At 44.8% G+C, this 20,242-nt stretch overlaps 2 protein-coding genes across 8 annotated transcripts in view; one reads left to right on the top strand and one right to left on the bottom strand.

The window, feature by feature from the left end:
• The first annotated feature begins 579 nt into the window (after window positions 1–579).
• MSH6 (mutS homolog 6) lies at window positions 580–18,910 on the top strand. Of its 2 annotated transcripts, none has more exons than XM_054193965.1 (10): window positions 580–908; window positions 2,169–2,371; window positions 8,052–8,230; window positions 9,782–12,323; window positions 13,709–13,974; window positions 14,604–14,721; window positions 17,086–17,175; window positions 17,657–17,811; window positions 18,017–18,216; window positions 18,741–18,910. In XM_054193965.1, exons 1-10 carry the CDS (start codon window positions 652–654, stop codon window positions 18,820–18,822), a joined length of 4,092 nt encoding a protein of 1,363 aa, XP_054049940.1. In that variant the 5' UTR covers window positions 580–651; the 3' UTR covers window positions 18,823–18,910. The 2 variants fall into 2 exon arrangements, with proteins under 2 accessions (XP_054049940.1, XP_054049939.1); XM_054193964.1 differs by having other exon boundaries at window positions 9,779–12,323.
• The window catches only part of FBXO11 (F-box protein 11), a 78,194-nt gene continuing 76,828 nt past the window's right edge, over window positions 18,877–20,242 (bottom strand). For all 6 annotated transcript variants that reach the window (XM_054193966.1, XM_054193968.1, XM_054193969.1 and 3 more), the window contains one exon: window positions 18,877–20,221. In XM_054193966.1, the coding sequence (XP_054049941.1) occupies window positions 20,092–20,221 (130 nt within the window). In that variant the 3' untranslated portion in view covers window positions 18,877–20,091. The remainder of the gene's footprint in view (window positions 20,222–20,242) is intronic.

The following is a 20,242-nucleotide window of genomic DNA, read 5'->3' as shown; positions in this document are numbered from 1 at the left end:
CAGCCTGGCAGCTGGGCAGACAACTGTCCAAGCCTTGCCTCTGGCCATGTACCAGCCTCTCCTCTTCACACACCGATCTTCTTGCCTGCTACCGCAGAGGCGGCAAAGACATTCTCCAATGGAGGTGCCAGAGCCACTCCTTCCCCGAGGATGTAGTTGTGGGAAGGCCCCCGCTCACCCCATCCCAACATTCACCGTAACCACCGCTACGGAGCAGGAGCAGGGTTTGAAGGGCTGGAGCTAAGGAGGACACACCTTGCTGTGAGACACCGAACCGCGGGAAGGCCCGACGGGGAGGGCAGCAGGCCGGGACGCCGCCTCACGATCGGCGCTGAGGCGCCGCGGGCCCTCTGCCAGCGGCGGGGAGAGGGAGGGCAGGGCAAACACGGAGAGACCGAGGAGCCCCGCCGGGCGCCGGGGGTCTGGCTGTCGGGGCGGTGCGGGGGGCCGGGCCCCGGAGCGGCCCGCGGAGGCGGCGGCATCGCGGAGCCACGACCAGGCCACCTCCTACAGCGCTTCCCGCGCGCGGCGGCCGAGGGGCGGGGGTGGGAGGGAGGCCACGCCCAGGGGGCGGGGCGAGTGCTGGCGGGATTGGCGCGCGCTGGCGGGTTTGGCGCGCGCTGGTGGTGGCCCGCGCTTCCCGTCCCGGCCATGTCCCGCCAGAGCACCCTGCTCCGCTTCTTCCCCAAGGCCACATCGGCGTCGCCGCGCCCGCCCGCACCGGCTCCGGCTCCGGCGCCCGCCCCACCGCAGGCCGGTGCGGGGACCCGCCGCCGCCACTCCTCGGGGGAGCAGAATGGCCGCCAGGCCGCCACCAGCCCCGCCGGCGCGGCGGGCAGAGCTGCGGCCCGGCGCAAGGAGGCCGGGGAGAAGGGCTTGGGGAACGGGGCGGCCGCCAAGACCCCCAGGTAACCGGGCCGGGGGAGAGGCCGCAGGAGTGCGGCCTGCGTGAGGGGACGGGGTGGGGGGAGCGGCAGCAGCGCGCGCGGGCCGCTGCGGGAGGGGAAGGGGCGGGCGGTGCCGCCGGTGGCGGTTGGAGCGCGGCCGCTCAGGAAGCGGCCGTGTCGGTGTTCCCCGCCCGCTGCCCCCCCGCCGGTGTCCCCCGGAGAGCGAAGAGATTTTCTCATGGAAGCGGTGGCCGGCCGGGCCCGGCGGGGCCTTCCCTGCGCCGGGGGAGGGGGCGGGGCGGCAGCGGGCCCCGCGCTTGTGGCCGCCTGAGGTGAAGGCGGTGGTGGCCGCGCCGCGCGGGGCAGGGCTCGTTCGGAAGGGCCGGAGGGTCCGTGTACGCGTCAGGAGGCCGGGCGTGCGGCGGGGATGCAGGCCGGGCCGCCTTCCCCTCAGGCAGGGCGTGGGGAGGCGGGACGGCGCCGGCAGCTGCGGAGGGGGGACCCCACCTCTATAGTTTTTCTCTGTTTTGAAATACGTGTTTTTTTACTTCTGCCTGAATTTCTGTGCTGTATCGGGATGGTGAGCGTCTCACGCGTCAGATAACTGTATGTCGTGGTTGTTTGGCTACAGCCGAGAGGAAAACCGCCGTCCGCGGTAGAGGGTGCCAATGAAATCTCGGGGGAGGAGGAGAGAGGAAATACAAGCTGCACCAGGTGCTCTGCAGTGGAGACAGAGTTTTTATTTATTCATTTATTTTTTTGTAGCTTGAGGGTTTTCTGAAATCTTACTTATATTCCCTTTACGTGCCCTGTTGAGAATTAGCCTCTACAGGAAAACTTACCTAAGTTATGTAGGTTGTCAATTCATAACATGTAGTCTGCAATCTTCTAGTCGATGCCTGGTTGGACCCAGTTACTCTCTCCTCCTACCTTAAGAAATCAGTTAAGGGTCAGGTTACACGTGGCTCTTGGTGGCCCTGCTTCAGCAGGGGGCTTGGACAAAGAGACCCCCGGAGGCCCCTTCCGACCTCAGCCAGGATTCTGTGACTGTGAAGCTCTATCAGCGTGGGGAGCTAGTAGAACCTGGAGGAGCAAATCGGAAAAGTCAGGAGTGATATAGATAGTGATATAGAAGGACTGTATGATCCTGGCTGCGTCACCTAAGAGCCTTCCAAGATCTTCATTGGGCAAGCTGCTCAGAAGCAGTGTGCAGTCACATTTATGGAGAGAGCTGTTTTAAATGTTTATATTCCTCAGATTACACATCTGTTTTCTTTGCAGTGTCTCCTGCGAGTATTCAGCTGGTGACTTGGTCTGGGCTAAGATGGAAGGTTATCCTTGGTGGCCGTGTCTCATATACAACCATCCCACTGAAAAAACAATAGTCAGAGGAAAAGGGAAATCCAGTCGTGTCCATGTACAGTTTTTTGATGACAGCCCTACAAGGGGCTGGGTCAGTATAAAATATCTGAAGCCATATAAAGGTAAGAGATATAAATAAAACTTCTGAAATGGAAATATGCCGCTTGTTTTGGAAAAATAGGCGTGGAGTGTAGGGTACAGTATTGTCCATAGAGAAAGAGCAGCAAAACCAAGATTAGTATTGAGTGGGAAAGCATGTTTAGTACTTCGTAAGTTAGAGAAAGCAAGTTTTTGAGGGTTACAGGTGCATTTATGGTCATACAGTTCTTTAACCGTAAAACATTAAGCTCTCTTGTTTATTAGATTAGAACCAAAACTTGCTTATGTTTCAAAATTTTTTTTTTCTCTATTTCTCCTGTCAATATTATAAAGATCTTAAAGATAAATCCACTATTTCAGTTTTTTTAGCCCTGAAATCCTTAAAATGGATTGTCAAACCTAGGAATGTCAAACCCAGTTTTTAAGCAGCTGTTTGGGAACTGCAGTTTGTTCAGAAGCAAAAGACTAGGCATAGGATATTAGGTAACTAAAATGAATTCAACTGTGGTGTTATTTCTTTTAAACAATGTAGTACACTTTTATTAATAAAATATGTATATATTGAGAATTTGGAGTGTTTGTAGTTACGGAGCAGAATTGGTTTTTGTCATCTTGAAGAAATGACTTTGCTAATTAATGAGAATCAAATGTGGTCAAGAGTTAAAACATTTTGCATAATAAACCATGATCTGGTTTTCCCTTGTTTTATGATTTTACTGTTGCTGAAAACTGTAAATGATTGGTTGTAAACTGTCACGTGTAAATCATGTTGCTGTAAACTGTCTTGTTAGTCCAACAAGTACTTTGGGTGTCATACAGTATTTTTGATACACTGTAGGATTTGTTTATGATGACATACTTATGTAAACTGAATTTAAACAGTTTCTTCCTTTTTACAAGTCAGAGTTCCATCTAATGGGATCGTGTGATCATCTTTTTTTGGCTTGTTTATACTTAAATGTACTGCACTTAAGCCATAGGTAGTTTTAAATTGAAATAGTGATGTTATTACCATAAATGTTAGCATAATTTAATGCAAGTGAATTACATCCATGGTTTATATATGTCTTTCCTGAAGGTATTTTAAAAGAATCAAATATATTTTAATAAAATATATGTTAACAGCTCGCAGTTGCACTTAGAAGCAAATACACGTAAGGAGAGTTGATCTGTTCACCAAAAGAAAATTGCAGAAAAATAAGAATTGTTCAGAATGTTTAAGAATAGAAACGTTAGTCTATGTGCAAGAAATGTGGTTAATGGAGAACAGAGTAAAAATATTTAAAACGCATGCTTTGCTTTTAAATTCAGACAAAAAGCATCTTTGTATATGAAGTAAGAGTGTCAGAGTCTTTGAATGATCAGGTGCAAATCAGGGCCTGTCCCCCCAGGAAAGTGGTAGGACAATTAACCCAACTGAAGTGCATCTACACTAATGCACGCAGCATGGGGAATAAGCAGGATGAGCTGGAGGCCATCATGCAGCAGGGAAACTATGATGTGGTTGCCATCACGGAAACGTGGTGGGAAGACACACACAAGCGGAGTGCTGTAATTGATGGCTACCAGCTTTTCAGAAGGGATAGGCAAGGGAAGAGAGGTGGTGGGGTGGCCCTCTATGTTAGGGGCGGTTTTGAATGTCTAGAACTCAACAGTGTGAATGACAGTGTTGAGTATGTATGGATAAAAATAAGGGGAAGGCCAACAAGGCAGATATCGTGATGGGAGTTTGTTATAGACCCCCTAATCAGGATGTAGAAACCGATGAAGTATTCTATAAGCGGCTGGCAGAGGTCTCGCGATCATCTGCCCGTGTTCTTGTGGGGGATTTCAACTTCCCGGATGTCCGCTGGGAATACTACACAGCAGAGAGGGAACAGTCCCGGAGGTTCCTGGAGTGTGTGGAAGACAACTTCCTAACACAGCTGGTGAAGGAACCTACTAGGGGAAGTGCCCTACTGGACCTACTGTTTGTTAACAGAGAAGGTCTTGTGGGGGATGTAAAGGTTGGAGGTCGTCTTGGGCAGAGTGACCATGAAATGATAGAGTTTTCAATTCTTGGTGAAGGGAGGCGGGGAGCCAGCAAAACTGCCACCTTGGATTTCCGAAGGGCAGACTTTAGCCTGTTTAGGAGCATGGTTGAGAGTGTCCCTTGGGAGGCAGTTTTGAAGAGCAAAGGTGCCCAGGAAAGCTGGTCATACTTCAAGCAGGTGCTCTTAGAAGCACAGGTGAAGGCCATCCCCATGTCCCAAAAGACGAGCCGACGGGGAAGAAGACCAGCCTGGCTAAATAGAGAGCTTTGGCTGGACCTCAGGAAAAAAAAGAAGGCCTACATTCTCTGGAAAAGGGGCTTAGCAACTTATGAGGATTATCAAGATATAACAAAGCTATGCAGGGGGAAGATTAGAAGGGCCAAAGCTCAATCAGAACTCAGCTTGGCCACTGCAGTTAAAGATAGCAAGAAGAGATTTTTCCAGTATATCAACAGAAAAAGGAAAACTAGGGAAAATATAGGTCCACTGACGAATGAGACGGGTGCCCTAGTGGTGGAAGACACAGAGAAGGCAGAGTTACTGAATGCCTTCTTTTCTTCGGTCTTCACTGATAAAGCCGTCCCTCACACATCCCATACCCTGGAGGCAAGGGGGAAGGTCCGGAGAGAGGAAGATTTTCCCTTAGTTGAGGAGGACCGGGTCAGAGACCACTTGGCCAAGCTGGACATTCATAAATCCATGGGCCCTGACGGGATGCACCCGCGAGTGCTGAGAGAGCTGGCGGATGTTATCGCTAGACCACTCTCCATCGTCTTTGAAAAGTCATGGGGAACAGGAGAGGTGCCTGAGGACTGGAGGAAGGCTAACGTCACTCCAATCTTCAAAAAAGGCAAGAAGGAGGACCCAGGGAACTACAGGCCGGTTAGTCTCACCTCTGTCCCTGGGAAGGTAATGGAGCGACTCATTCTGGATGTCGTCTCCAAACACATAGAGGAACAGGAAGTTATTGGAAGTGGTCAGCATGGATTTACCAAGGGCAAATCATGCCTGACCAATCTGATAGCTTTCTATGATGTTATAACGGGTTGGCTGGATGAGGGGAGAGCCGTAGATGTCATCTACCTTGACCTGAGCAAGGCTTTTGACACTGTCTCCCATAACATCCTCATTAGGAAGCTGAGGAAGTATGGGCTAGACGAGGTGACAGTGAGGTGGATCGAGAGCTGGCTGAGTGACAGAACCCAGAGGGTTGTGATCAGCGGCACAGAGTCCAGTTGGAGGCCTGTAACGAGTGGTGTCCCTCAGGGGTCAATACTTGGACCAATTTTGTTCAATATATTCATTAATGACCTAGATGAGGGGACAGAGTGTATCCTCAGCAAGTTTGCTGATGATACCAAGCTGGGAGGGGTGGCCGACACTCCAGAGGGCCGTGCTGCCATCCAGCGTGACCTGGACAGGCTGGAGAGCTGGGCAGAGAAGAACCTAATGAGGTTCAACAAAAGCAAGTGTAGGGTCCTGCACCTGGGAAGGAAGAATGCCAAACACCAGTATATGTTAGGGGCGGACCTGCTGGGAAGCAGCTCTGAGGAGAAGGACCTGGGGGTCCTGGTAGACAGCAAATTATCCATGAGCCAGCAGTGTGCCCTTGTCGCCAAGAAGGCCAATGGCATCCTGGGCTGCATAGGAAAGACTGTGGCCAGTAGGTCGAGGGAGGTCATTCTCCCCCTCTACTCTGCACTGGTGAGGCCACAACTGGAGTACTGTGTCCAGTTTTGGGCTCCCCAGTTCAAGAGGGACAGGGAACTACTGGAGCGAGTCCAGCGTAGGGCAACCAAGATGATTATGGGACTGGAGCACCTCCCTTATGAGGAAAGGCTGAAAGAGCTGGGACTCTTTAGCCCGGAGAAGAGAAGGTTGAGGGGGGACCTGATTAATGTTTACAAGTATCTAAAGGGTGGGTTTAAGGAGGACGGAGCCAGGCTCTTTTCAATGGTTCCCAGCGACAGGACAAGGGGCAATGGGCACAAGCTAGAACATAGGCAGTTCCGTTCAAATACACGGAAAAACTTCTTTACGGTGAGGGTGACAGAGCACTGGAACAGGCTGCCCAGGGAGGTTGTGGAGTCCCCTTCTCTGGAGATTTTCAAGACCCGCCTGGATGCAGCCCTGAGGCATGTGCTTTAGGCAACCCTGCTCTAGCAGGGGAGTTGGACTAGATGATCTCTAGAGGTCCCTTCCAACTCTGAAGATTCCGTGATTCCGTGAATAAGAAAATAGAGAAGTTTCTTAAGTTGCGTTATTATTTGTAACTGAATAAATATAGACAGCACAGGGCTAGACTTCTAACATGCTAGTTGGGCATGCAAGAAGTGGAGTTACATACAAGTTGGTTAAGTGAATATGCAGGTGTTGCACACTTGAGTATGCGGTTAAATTATACGATGAGACTTTTTTCCTGGCATTGTTAAGCTGTCAATATTAAATGCAAAATATTTTTAGATTGTCTCCCTGCATTTGCAAAACCAAACTGGAGATCTGGTTTGTTAATGTGTTGCATTTGTGCTGTGGAAGCAGCTACTTGTAACTCCATGCTTTGCTACTGCCAGCTCAAATAAATGACTGTGAGAAAGAATTCTTTTTTGGCTTATTTCTGAGATAGTTGGCCTCCTATAAGTCAGATGCCTTTTGTCTACCATTGACTGAGAACTGAAGCTTCAGTTAATAGCAGTGTATGAAGGGATTCACAAGAGTGGGTGTAAGGACCTATCCAGGCAGATCCTACTGTTGTCTGCAGCTAGTTAAACTTATAAGAGCAGAAAAAGGAATTGCCCTTCCCCATTTCTAGTGTACTCTTGTGTCCCCCTTCTTTCTTTCCCCAAGTTGAATATATAATATGTTATATATACTATTCACTTTTTCAGCGTGGCATTAAGATGAATCTCAGTGTCTTTGAGGACCCTTTTCAGTCTGTAGGCTGGTTGGCTTTGTTCTTGTGTTTACGTACAGGTAGTGGAAGGAGGAACTGTGGTGCTCAAGGGATATGAAAGAGGATGAGGGAGTAGTGCAGTTATTAATAGTAGGCTTTGCTTGATACCCTGCAGCGTCAGGGTAAATTGCCAGTGTGATTAACGATCGGCTCATCTGGCTAATAGGTTGGTGGTGGGTCTGGACACCTTGCTGTACTTAGAGGAGCAGTTTAAACGTCCAGCAGAGCTTTAGCCAAGAGCTCTGTCACAGATGATTGATGCCCATAACTTGAAGATAACTTTATGGTTGAACTTACCTATCATTGCTAAAATAGCCAAGTGGAGTCAGTCAGGTCTGCTGCACTGCTAGTATAAAATATTGCTTTTCAATAGTAACTATTTCAATAGTAACAGTGTGACAGTGTTCAGAGCTTAGCTTAGAAGTACTCAGATGTGGTAAGGAGTTACAGAAATAGAAGCAATTCTTCAAGTGTTCAGGTACTAGGTAGGTATTTCATTTGTGAGCGTTTAGACTTTCTCTAGGGCTAGTTTATCAGGCTGAATGAGTGATGGGTTGCTATATTTAAGATGTGGTGAGAATGACTGGTAACAACATGGAATGGTAGCTAATTATGCTAGTTGTCTGAATACTTTTAAAAGTGAAGTATGAACAGTAACTAAAGGACTGGCTAAATGCTAGACTAACTTCAGTTTCTGACAAATTATTCGTGGTTTTACAGGCTCATCAGATGAGGAGACTCTGAAGGGAGGTATGTTTTATAGCACAAAGCCTGAAATTAAAAGAGCAATGGTGCTAGCAGACGATGCAATGAATAAAGATAAAACTAAGCGGCTTGAACTGGCAGTATGCAATGAACCTTCAGACACAGAGGAGGAGGAAGAGGAGGAGGAAGTGGAGGTAAAATTTTTCTTACTTGCTGTCATTTTCAGAAATAGCGCTAGAACTTATCTGTTGCTTGGAACTAAGCATGGATATCCTTCAGTTCTCTGCTACAGTAATCACAGCTTATCTGCTCTTTAATCATGCATGCATATGTATCCATATGTCTTTTTTTTTTGTACTGCTTCTGTGTTGCCTGGTCATACACTGGTGTCTCACCTTTTCTAGTTGGAAAGACAAGTCTAATATCTCTTTGGTGTTGTGTATGGTGAGGACTGACCTCAGAAGTTATTTAACTTCTCTAGCTCTCTTCTGGGTAACCAAGGTGACCCACTTTCTCACTCATAAAGTACTTTTTTATATTCTCTAGCTGCTATTCATCTTCCAAGTTCCCCTAAATTCAATCTGAAGTTTTAATTTGTCATAATGTAGAAACTTCAAACTTTTTGAGTTTTCATCTGAAGGTGTTAAATTAGATTTTTGGAGCCTGCCCTCATCTTGTAGCATAGCACTAAAATACAAATTCTTGTATGGTTAACACCAATCTGTTGATGGGGTAATTAAAAAGAGATCTTCTATTGTGTTGTATTGGCATTGTATTGTGAATGATTCAAATAATATTTCAGTACCTCCATATGCATTGCAATAGATTCCTTTGGAAAGGAATGGTATGAGGAAACTGTTGATGGGATAGTGGTTGTCCTTACCTCTTCTTTCAGCGTGACCCATCTACTCTTTCTCCAGTGTGACGTTGCCCTGGGGAAAAGGTGCCACTCCAAGCAATATGTCATGTTCATGGCAGCAGTGCAGTGAGCACTGGCACTTTATACTGATTACAGTCCCTCCACTGCTGTTTTTCTCCAGCACCGGTGCTGAAGTTCTTAAAGTTTCAAGCTGAAAAGGCAAATCATGGAATTTCTTTCTCCTAGACATGGAGGCCCAATCCCTGGAGGTGTTCAAGGCCGGCTTGGGTGGGGTGTTGAGCACCCTGGTCTGGTGGGAGGTGTCCCGGCCCATGGCAGGGTGTTGGAACTAGATGATCTTTAAGGTCCCTTCCAACTTAAACCATTCTATGCACAATCTTCTTGAAGGTCACTATAAGGTAGTATGTTTGTAGGTGGAAATAGGTAGTTAAAAAAAAAAAATCATGGGCAAATGGTACTAAAAGGCTGCAAAACCCAATCATGTTTCTGATATAGGTCAGTAGGAAAAAATTACAGCACAGAGTTAGCTTATGGAGGTGTTTTTCCTTTGTGCTAAATTTCATATACAGTATGCCTTTTGTCCAGTTTAAATGTTTTGTTCATCAGCATCACTTATGCAAAGTAATGAATAAGGCTGTAAAGAATGCAGAGAGGAGTAATTATGCTACTGGTCAGTAGCAGTTTGTTATTCAGAAAAAATTAAATTCAGTGAAGGCAAGAGGAATTGGCTGTGGCTCTACTGTCCCTTGCTTGAAGTATCATAGCTACTGCATTATTGCATGTTTTTACGCTTCTTTTTGCAGCAGCGATACTTTACGTTGTAGCTAGAATTTTCTATGGGTAAAATAATTTATTTTTCCAGCAGATGAGTGAAAGTGCATCAGGCAACAGTGATGACTGCAATAGTGAGGAGGATGTGAAGAGCAACAAGCGAGTAGCGAACAGGGAAAGTGCCATAAAAGCCAAAAGAAGAAGAGTGTTGGATTCTGACAGTGATCATGATGGCTCTGATGTAGAGTTCAAGCCTGATGTGAAAGAAGTGGCAAGCAGCGAGGAAGCAAGTAGTGGGGTGGATGAAAATGAATCTACTGACACAGAGACGGATGCAGAGAGTGTTGCAGAAAGTCCCATAAAAGTCCCTTCTAAGCGAAAGAGAAGAGAGATAAACAAGCCTGCCAAAAGGAGTAGCTTAGAAAATGAACGTTCTGAAACTCCCAAAAGAGCAGCAACGGTTTCTTTAGAAGCCAAGTCTAAGCTGACATCATTTGCAGCACCTGAAAGTTTTGAGTCTCAAGCAAATGCTTGCAGTGGAGGCATCAGCGGCTTCGCAGTATGGGAACATGAAAAGCTTGATTGGCTGCAGGAAGGGAAGAAGAAAGATGCACACAGGAAACGGCAGGGTGACCCTGATTATGACCCATGTACTCTGTATGTACCTGAGGACTACCTTAACAAGTGCACGCCAGGAATGCGGAGGTGGTGGCAGCTGAAAAGTCAGAACTTTGATGCTGTGATTTTCTACAAAGTTGGAAAATTCTATGAGTTGTATCATATGGATGCTGTCACTGGCGTAAATGAGTTGGGCCTGATCTTTATGAAGGGTACTTGGGCCCATTCAGGTTTTCCAGAAACTGCGTTTGGTAGATTCTCTGATGTTCTGGTGCAGAAGGGCTACAAGGTAGCCCGTGTTGAGCAAACAGAAACACCTGAAATGATGGAAACGCGCTACAAGGCAATGGCCCACCCAACAAAATTTGACAAGGTTGTACGCAGAGAAATCTGCAGAATCATCACCAAGGGAACACAGACTTACAGCGTTCTGGACTGTGATCCCTCTGAGAACCATAACAAATACCTTCTGTGCGTTAAGGAAAAAGAAGACTCCTCTGGACAACGTGTTTATGGGGTCTGCTTTGTTGACACGTCGGTGGGGAAGTTTTATGTAGGCCAGTTTTCAGATGACCGTCACTGTTCGAGGTTTAGGACTTTAGTAGCCCATTACACTCCTGTGCAGGTACTGTATGAGAAGGGGAACCTGTCTGTGGACACACAGAAGATACTGAAGGGCTCACTTATATCTTGCATTCAGGAAGGGCTGATCTCTGGTTCCCAGTTCTGGAGTGCATCTAAAACACTAAAAGTCCTTCTTGAAGAAGGATATTTCAAGGAGAAACAAGACTCTGAAAATGGATGCTCTCTGCCCTCTGTAGTCAAATCTCTGACTTCAGAGAGTGATTCGCTGGGATTAACTCCAGGTGAAAACAGTGAATTAGCTTTGTCAGCTCTTGGGGGGTGTGTCTTCTATCTCAAAAAATGTCTGATTGATCAGGAGCTGTTATCGCTGGCAAACTTTGAGGAGTATGTCCCTGTGGATATCGATATTGCAAAAACTATGAGTTCAAGTAGTTTCTTTGCCAGAACTGACCAACGAATGGTGCTGGATGGAGTCACCCTGATGAACTTGGAAGTCCTGCAGAACGGAACCAATGGAACCACAGAAGGTACTTTGTTGGAAAGGATTGATTCTTGCTGTACGCCGTTTGGGAAGCGACTCCTGAAACAGTGGCTCTGCGCTCCGCTTTGTAATCCTAAATCCATTAATGATCGTTTAGATGCTGTTGAGGACCTTCTGGCAGTGCCAGATAAAATGTCAGAAGTTAGTGAGCACCTGAAGAAACTTCCGGATCTTGAAAGGCTGCTCAGCAAAATTCACAGTATTGGATCGCCACTTAAAAGTCAGAACCATCCTGACAGCAGGGCCATCTTTTATGAAGAAATCAAATACAGCAAAAAAAAAATTGCTGACTTTTTGTCTGCACTGGAAGGGTTTAAAGTAATGAATGAAATTGTCGATGTCATGGAAGAAATTGCCAGTGACTTCAAATCTAAAGTCCTTAAGCAGCTAGTCACTCGCAAAGCCAAAAATCCAGATGGCCGCTTTCCAGACTTGAATGCAGAGCTTAAAAGATGGGATACTGCTTTTGATCACAACCAGGCTCGAAAGACGGGAGTGATTACTCCGAAGGCGGGTTTTGACCCCGATTATGATAAAGCACTACAGGATATTAAAGCTGTCGAGGAAGATCTTCACAACTACCTGGATAAGCAACGCAAACTGCTTGGATTCAAATCCGTGCTGTACTGGGGGGCAGGCAAAAACCGGTATCAAATGGAAATACCGGAAAGTGCAATATCACGTAATTTGCCTGAGGAGTATGAGCTGAAGTCAACCAGGAAGGGATATAAACGTTACTGGACCAAGGAGATCGAGAAGATGCTGGCTGCAATGGTTAACGCCGAAGAGCGCAGAGATGCAGCACTAAAAGACTGTATGAGGCGTTTGTTTTACAACTTCGATAAAAATAGCAAGGACTGGCAGACAGCGGTGGAATGCATTGCTGTGTTAGGTAAGAGATTTTCTTCATTTTGACGTACAGTAAACATACTCCTCTATAGTATATGATGAAATCTGATCTGGATAAGCAAAAAAGGCTTGTTGCCAGCTCTTAATTTGTATTTTAAAAACTCTGGTTGTGATAACAGCATTGATAATTAACAGTGATCACCTGTTTCCTTCCTGTCAGTAAATGGCTCAACAGTTGCTGGGTCTTGGTGTTTGCAAGCTCGCTCTTCGTTCCTGCTGTGTGATTGTAGGTGTGCTGCTGAGTATTTCTCACAGTTCAGTGTAGCCTGGTGGGTCTCTCGCTGCTTCTAGGAATCTCGTGTATGGATTAGTAGCTTATTAAATGAAGGCAGTGATGCAGATGGAGGTATAAAAATCTAACCTGCTAGTCTCCTTTCCACCTGAGTAGGCTGCTTTCTCAGCAGCCTTTAAAAGTAAAAAAAAAAAATCAAAAAAAAAAAATCACTGTCACTTCCTTGAAGAAGGTGGTCTAGTAGGAAAGCTTCTCCAAATCTTCCTGAAATTTCTGGGGTAGAACAGTCTCCTGTATTCCCTTCCCAGGACAGGCGTACTCTTGTACTGTGAATTTTCTGCTAGCATGAGCCGGTCTGGGATGTCTTTGTTCCAGGGAAAAATGAAAGCCCTCTGAATGCCGCGGGGGCAGAAAAGGGAGGACAGGCAGGCAGCGAGTGTTGTCTCGGAAGGGATTCTCTGAGTGAGCTGGGAAGCAGCCACATTGGCTGCACCACAGAAATGAATTGATTTTCAGTAGAGAGGGAGACAGCTTTCAGGATCAGCTGTACTACGTCTACATAAAGTCTCTAAAATCACGTAACGCGGTCTCATTTTGTAGGTAATCAGCTTTCAGAACCTTAGAGCTAGGCTAATGGAGGGGGGTTGTGCTGCTGCTTTCTGCTAGGCAAACAGAATTTTAATGTTTATATAAATTTATTCTGGCAACTTTCAAGCAGCATTATGATTCTTAACAAAATAGTTCACTGTCACCGAAGCTGGTTTCCTCTTTGCTAATCTTGTTCCAAATTAAAAACCCATGCAAGAAAATAATGTTCTGTACATGTACATTAAAAAAAAATAGCCATAGAAGTGAAGTGATGCAGATTTTAAAGATTTCTAAACTAAGAACTAGAGGGGAGGATTTTAAATCTGACATCAGTAGAAATCTGCAAGCAATGAGGAAAGACATTGTGAATATCCCCAGCTTTTACTTCTTCTTGTGGAGTACTTCTTGGGTGTTTTCCTTAACAGGAAAATGGAATAGAAATGGAAAATTGTCTTCACGAAAATGCTATTCAATGAGTAAATGCATTCCAGTGAATGAATAAAGAAAGGTGAGAGCGTCACTTACTGGAATTTCTCTTAATCTTATAGATGTCTTGATGTCCCTTGCTAACTACAGTCAAGATGGTGATGGACCACTGTGCCGACCTGTAATTCTACTGCCTGTGGATAGTGCTCCTCCCTTCCTGGAACTTAAAAATTCACGCCATCCATGCATTACAAAAACTTTCTTTGGGGATGATTTTATTCCTAATGACATCGTGATAGGCAGCAAAGATGAAGATAGCAGTAGCGAAGCTTCCTGTGTGTTAGTAACTGGCCCAAATATGGGCGGCAAATCTACGCTCATGAGACAGGTGATTGACTATCTACATAAGATGGAATGTTCCGGAGTACCTCTGTGTTTTGCATAAAGGAATTGCATGACTTGACCTCCTTTGACATTTATAAACAGTCACAGGAGTGATGTGCAGGGTGTGCAGAACAGTACAGCAATAACACCGTAAAGACAAAACAAAATCTGGTAGAAAATGCCTATGTTTGGATAGTAGATTTTCTACTTTCGCTTACTTTCGTGAGGAACAAGTTTTATTTCTCGTATGAGAGATGGTTGGGAAAGAAGTGATAGAGTATCTTTGATCTTTTGCAAGGAGCCTTATCTAGGACTTGGCATCGTGTGGCAAAAGATGCTTCTGCAGGTTGAACAAGATGAAAATAGAGCTCAGTGGCAACTGGGAAAGCAACAGGGAATTTGCTTTATAAACACAGCTTGCTGTGATAACTTGTGTTTTGAAGGCTTTCAGAGCAGCTTCGTCCTGCTTGGAGATTATGATGCTGCAGCCTGGAGCTGTTAAATCAGTAGGAAGCTTTATCTACTCTAGTCTTTGTTTTAGGGCAAATACAGTTTCATTCTCTCGTTCTCTGTGTGGAACTCAAGCTCCAAGCACATAGTAAAAATGTAAATGTTTCAATGTTTGTTCTGCAGGCTGGTCTCCTGGTTATAATGGCTCAACTGGGATGCTACGTACCTGCTGAAGTCTGCAGGCTTACACCGATTGACAGAGTATTTACAAGGCTTGGGGCCTCAGACAGAATTATGTCAGGTGAGTTGCTGAAATCCATCTGCCCAAAGTGCTTTTGCCACCGAGTGAGTTTCTCTTCTTGCTTTGAGAGTCAAGTTGGAAAGGGATGGTCTTGGTCTGTTGATTTTGTAGGGAGAGCTGAGCAACTAACTTGCCTCTCCTTGTTCGGAGTAGAAACAGGACTGTAGTTACGCTTGATTTATTTGATATGCTTGTCCTCCGTTATTTTTGACAGACACATAGGATCACTTTTTAATGAATTGTAATATTAAAAGCCTGCCTGGCAGCTGGATGCAAGTCTGAGGGATATCTTTTTTGATATTGTACAGTTGTGTTCTACTTACATAGGTATCTTTTTCTAAGTGTTCTGCAGTAGGACAGTGATGTTTGGGTAGCTGTTGTAGAGGAGTCAGTTGGTTTTGTACCTTCTCACAAGTACTAGAGGTCCCTTGTTTCAATCAGAATGCCTTCCTCGTGTCTGAAATCCAGTTTCTTCAGAGAGGCGGGCTTCCTCCTTGGAAGCAGTAGTTGACAATTCTTGTGAGTATTTCGTCTGTCCAGCGGAGAGGAAGGGAGAAGTGGAGGATGACACAACAACTGGAACGGGAAAGTCATAGAATCATTTAGGTTGGAAAAGACCCTTGGGATCATCGAGTCCGACTGTCAACCCCACTCTACAAAGTTCTCCCCTACACCATATCCCCCAACACCACATCTAAACGACTCTTACTTAGTTACTACTTCAGTTACTTTAGTTTAATACTTCAGTCTGCCTGTGGTGGTAGGCAAAGTGTCATGGGGCTAGAAAAACAAAGTATTTTTTGTGATTAAAAGGAGTAGTATCACAACTTATTTAAGGAGGGCACAGATTTTCTGTGATCTTTCTGCTGAAAAATGTGGGTCAGTGGATATGAAAGGAGTTAAGCCTACTGAACTTGTTGCACGTAAGGAATTTGGAAATGAATCATTCCAAGTTCTTAATTAAAAAAAAATATTTACACTTCCCCAAATCAAGGTTGGTTTTTTTGTTTTTTTTTTTCTAGCTAGAGAATTTTATTAAGGTTTTCTTTGCCCAGCTATTTTCATTTTGTTTAATTTCACTACAAAAAAATCTTAAGTGCTTATGGTAGAAATAAAAACTGCCCTTTCTGCAAGAGAGAGGTGGTCTAGAAAAATGTAGCATTTTCAACGTGTTTTTTTAATCAACTGAGAGCTATTCTTTTCTCTTCCAAATATGTGCACAAATGTTTTAACCTTTCACATCACGAAGCTGAGCGCTGCACAGCAGAACTGGCTTTGAACTCCGTGAACATTTCTACGCGCTGTGTAGAAATGAAAGCACAGCCTAAGTTCTTCCATGGCAGTCATCTCCTAATGCACATCAAAAGGGCTTTTACAAAGTAAATTTTAAGTAATATAATTTTTACATTGCCTATGAAATTTTAGGGGTTTATTTTTTAAAGTGAATAAATGGTTATTCCTAAACATTGTACATTGTACATTGTACAATGCTACATTGTAAATCCTGAAAATTCCTTTGAATAACTGCAGAAAATCAGGATTGCTGGACACGGCTTATGGTGAAAACTTTAGGTTAGGGCGCAGCAGCAGTGCTCATGCCGCATGAGTATGGGAAGTAAATTCTTGCCTGCTCTGAAACTACATTAATTGCTGCTGCGTGTGATTATTTGGAATGAACCCTACAAAGAACTAGTGAATCTTTATACATGTGGATTTATAGTGTGCAAGGGTCTGAGTAATTGTGTGCTTCTGCTTATAATTTGCTAAAAATTTCGGGTTGAAATTTCAGGCCTTGTATTATCTGGGTTGCTGGAACAGCTGGAAGATGTTCAGTCCTTAGCAGCAGTGTATTTCTTTTGTCAGACTTCACTCGAGTAGAGTACGTATGAGTACAGCCTTAGTTATCTGGGTAATTCATTACTTTATGACATCAACAACCGAACCAAGAAGTCTAGTCTCTTAGTCTTTTTTTACGACTTTCTGCTTGCTTTTTCACATGCCACACACCTTAGGCCTGCCTTGGGCATTTAAGAAGGGACAAAAGACACTCCCCATCTTGTATTTATTCTTTGTGCCCCTCTCTTTGTCCAGCTGGTACATCTATTAAAAGTAGACAGCTATGGTGGCCTAAAACCTTTTTACTCAATTAATTATACTTGTGCCCATGCCTGTACTCTTAAGGAACCCAAACCTGCTTTTTCTGTCAGATGGAACCCCACCATTTTCAAGCTTTATGTTTTTGTTCGTAGTTTGCTGTCAAGCTTCGTTTGAGCTTGACTGAGGCTGAGTGCGGAGTAAATGGGGTTTTAGTTGTGCTTTTCAAGATCTTTGACTAATACTTCATGCCTCTTGTTTCTTTTTAAGGTGAAAGTACCTTCTTTGTTGAATTGAGTGAGACTTCCAGCATTCTTCAGCACGCAACGGAGCATTCCCTTGTTCTTGTGGATGAACTGGGTAATTAGTCTCTTTTGTAATAGATGGAAGTTAAATCTAAGATTAAAGACTAGCTGGGCAGCAACCAAGTGCACAGGGGTACCTTGATCTTAATGTTGCTAATGTTTAACTCGTCAGTAGCTGTGTCAATCTCTTTAAAACATGTATTTTTAGGTGCCCTGGAAACTAATACAGCACTCCTCCACCCCCCAGTCGTTATTAGCCTATTTCTAGCTGAGTTTTCCTGCTTTCCTTTGCAGTTACTTGCAGCAAAACTTGAGTGAGCCAGTAGCAAGTCTCAAGAGAGCAGAAATGTGGGGTTTTTTCTGCAGTGCAGAAGAGAGTGATTGTTATGGGGCAGATATTGGGGTCACTACTGGGTGGCTGTCACCGCTCACTGCTGTTTGTCAATCTTCCCCACAGGGAGACAAACAAACAATACAAATTGAAAGACGGCAAACAATGCATTGCATTTGTCTTTGGTTTTCCATTTCTTCTCCAGGCAGAGGCACAGCTACTTTTGACGGAACAGCTATAGCGAGCGCAGTGGTGAAAGAACTTGCAGAGAGAATCAAGTGCCGGACTCTGTTCTCCACACACTACCATTCCCTGGTCGAGGATTATTCGCACAACGCGGCCGTGCGGCTTGGCCACATGGTACGTGTCAGTGTAATGCCCCGGGGGGAAGCACCCAGGTGGGGGAGTTTTCCTCGCGGCTGGCAGATCCGCTGCTGCGCTGCTTTTCTGCGCTCTGCTGCCCAGAGTCACGGAAGTGTCCTGAGAAAAGGAAGGGATGTTTCATGTATTTGTTAGTCAGTAGGTGAAGTTTTAAACACACTGACTTGTAACTTACTCTTTCTAGGCGTGCATGGTTGAAAACGAGAGCGAAGATCCAAGCCAGGAAACAATTACCTTCCTGTATAAGTTCATTGAAGGAGCGTGTCCAAAGAGCTACGGCTTCAATGCAGCGAGACTTGCTGATATTCCAGAGGAAGTTATTCAGAAGGGGCACAGAAAAGCAAAAGAGTTTGAAGAAGTGACCGTTTCACTGAGAGTATTTAGGTAAGGCCTCAGTTTACCATTTTTACATTGCATGTTGCTTAGCAGGCATCCATTTTAAAATCTGGGCAGTGGTTTTTGCTCATCGTCTCCCAGCAGAGGGGGAAGCTACACTATTTTTGTGAATATCGAATGTACTTCACAAGCAGTGAGGGAGGGAAGTACTGAAGCCTGACTGCAAGAGGGCAGAGAGGATGAGTAATGCAGTATTTTAAGCCTTGGGTTGCTGTGACTGTCTCTGGGGCTAAAAGCTTAATTTGCCTGGAGGTGCTGGGCTGGCCCTGAGCTGAGCCCAACCGAAGGGATGTCTGAATGAAGCCCAGTGATGGGGGGGCACCGGCGGGACAGTACAGTTGTACTGGAGCCCGCAGCAGCTGCCTCTGCATCAGGCAGTGACAGCCGCTGGCAGTCTTTACACCAGACGCAAAATGGCATCTCTGTCTTCTAAAGCTGTGCACGTAACAGGCCGCGCGGGCTCTGCCCTCGGTGTCCGTGTGTGGTAAAGCCGACTCTGGTATTTCCCTCAGGTACCTGTGTCTGGTGGTGGATGGCGCAACAAGCGACGCGAACGCTGTTCAGAAACTTACCGCTATGATCAATCATCTTTAAGAACACAAGCGTTTTTGTGCTGGCGGTTTCTCAAAAAGGTGGTATCAGACAACGTTATGATCTAATAAACTTTATTTTTTAAAAATGACCATTTTTCCATTGTCTTTCCTAGGAAATTAAACCCTTTAATTCTTACCTACCCTCTACATAATGGTTATTGAGTACTCCACAATATATTAAGTCTAGATGTTATGGTACATGCATACACTTTCAGGCTGTTGATTACCCACTGTCACCAATACACATAAATGGAAAAAAGCTATGAAACTGTATAGGGCTGTATATATACTTGTCTCAGCTTCATTAGAGCAGGAAATTGCTGTGATTTCCAGCAGGTTACGTAAGTAATGTCCAGACTGTTCAAAAAAAACTATGAACAGAGTAAAGTACAAGACTGTTTTGAGGAGACTTTCTACGGTGTACTTTAAAACATAGTAAAATTTCATTCACAAAACTTAGTTACATGGGTACTTTGTTTTATAGTGCATTATAGTCTAGGAAGTCTCATTAAAACACTCGCTTTTTTTTTTTTTGTTAGGGTGGTTTGAGTACAGACTATTGCTGGGGCAGGGAAGAAGATTATTCTAACTTCAGAGGACACCAGAAAAATTGCTGGATATAATTTAAGATTAGTGTTTTCTCTTTCATAGAAAGAACGTACATACTGGGACATGAGTACAGTTACAGCAAGTCTAGGTGTGCTAACAAAACAGGACACATTCAAGTACAATAAGATTTTTTTTTTGCTTGAAATTAGAAACAAACTACATGAGATTAAAGCATTAAAATCATATTTCTCAATCTGAATAAATGTTAAAAAAAATCAAAAGAAATGCAGAAGTGCTAGCTCACATTTTTTTACCATGTTACAAAAGCAATTGGTACCCATGTCCATAAAGGCAGCAACAAAGAATGCTGCTTGTCTACAGAATAGTACTACTGCAAATTGGACTGCGTTTCAATGCTACTTGTAAAAACACCAGCTTTCAGAAGTTGGTATCTGTACAAAATTGCAGCTTATTTGTCTTCACTTCTGTCCCTTCAAAGTCTTTGTTTTACACAGTAATGCTAAAACGCCCAGTTCTGTTATCCTGAGTCAACATATTGCCACTTTCTTTTTTGGTAGGTTGAGCTCCATAGTGTCAACACCTCACACATCCGCTTTAATACAGTCTCTTTCTGCAGAAATGGGCAAGTATAACTTCCTCCAAAAAAAAAGTTTGAACAGTTATGATATTAGAATGGCAGGACTTGCTTTCTGAAAGGAATTCAGTTGTGCTGCAATGTATTAGATTCTATAGGTGGAGCAGAGTCATATAGTGTATCTGTATCGTGTGTAGGCTCTCCAGCAAGCGTACAGGGATTCGACAGTGTTCCAGCACCACAGTCACAGAAAAACCTACAAAGAAAGAGAGCTCTT

The sequence above is a fragment of the Rissa tridactyla genome, chromosome 3 (genome assembly GCF_028500815.1).
Source record: "Rissa tridactyla isolate bRisTri1 chromosome 3, bRisTri1.patW.cur.20221130, whole genome shotgun sequence".
Classification (NCBI taxonomy): Eukaryota; Metazoa; Chordata; class Aves; order Charadriiformes; family Laridae; genus Rissa; species Rissa tridactyla.
Note: the sequence above shows the minus strand (reverse complement) of the source record. Positions and strands in the feature narration are given on the sequence as shown.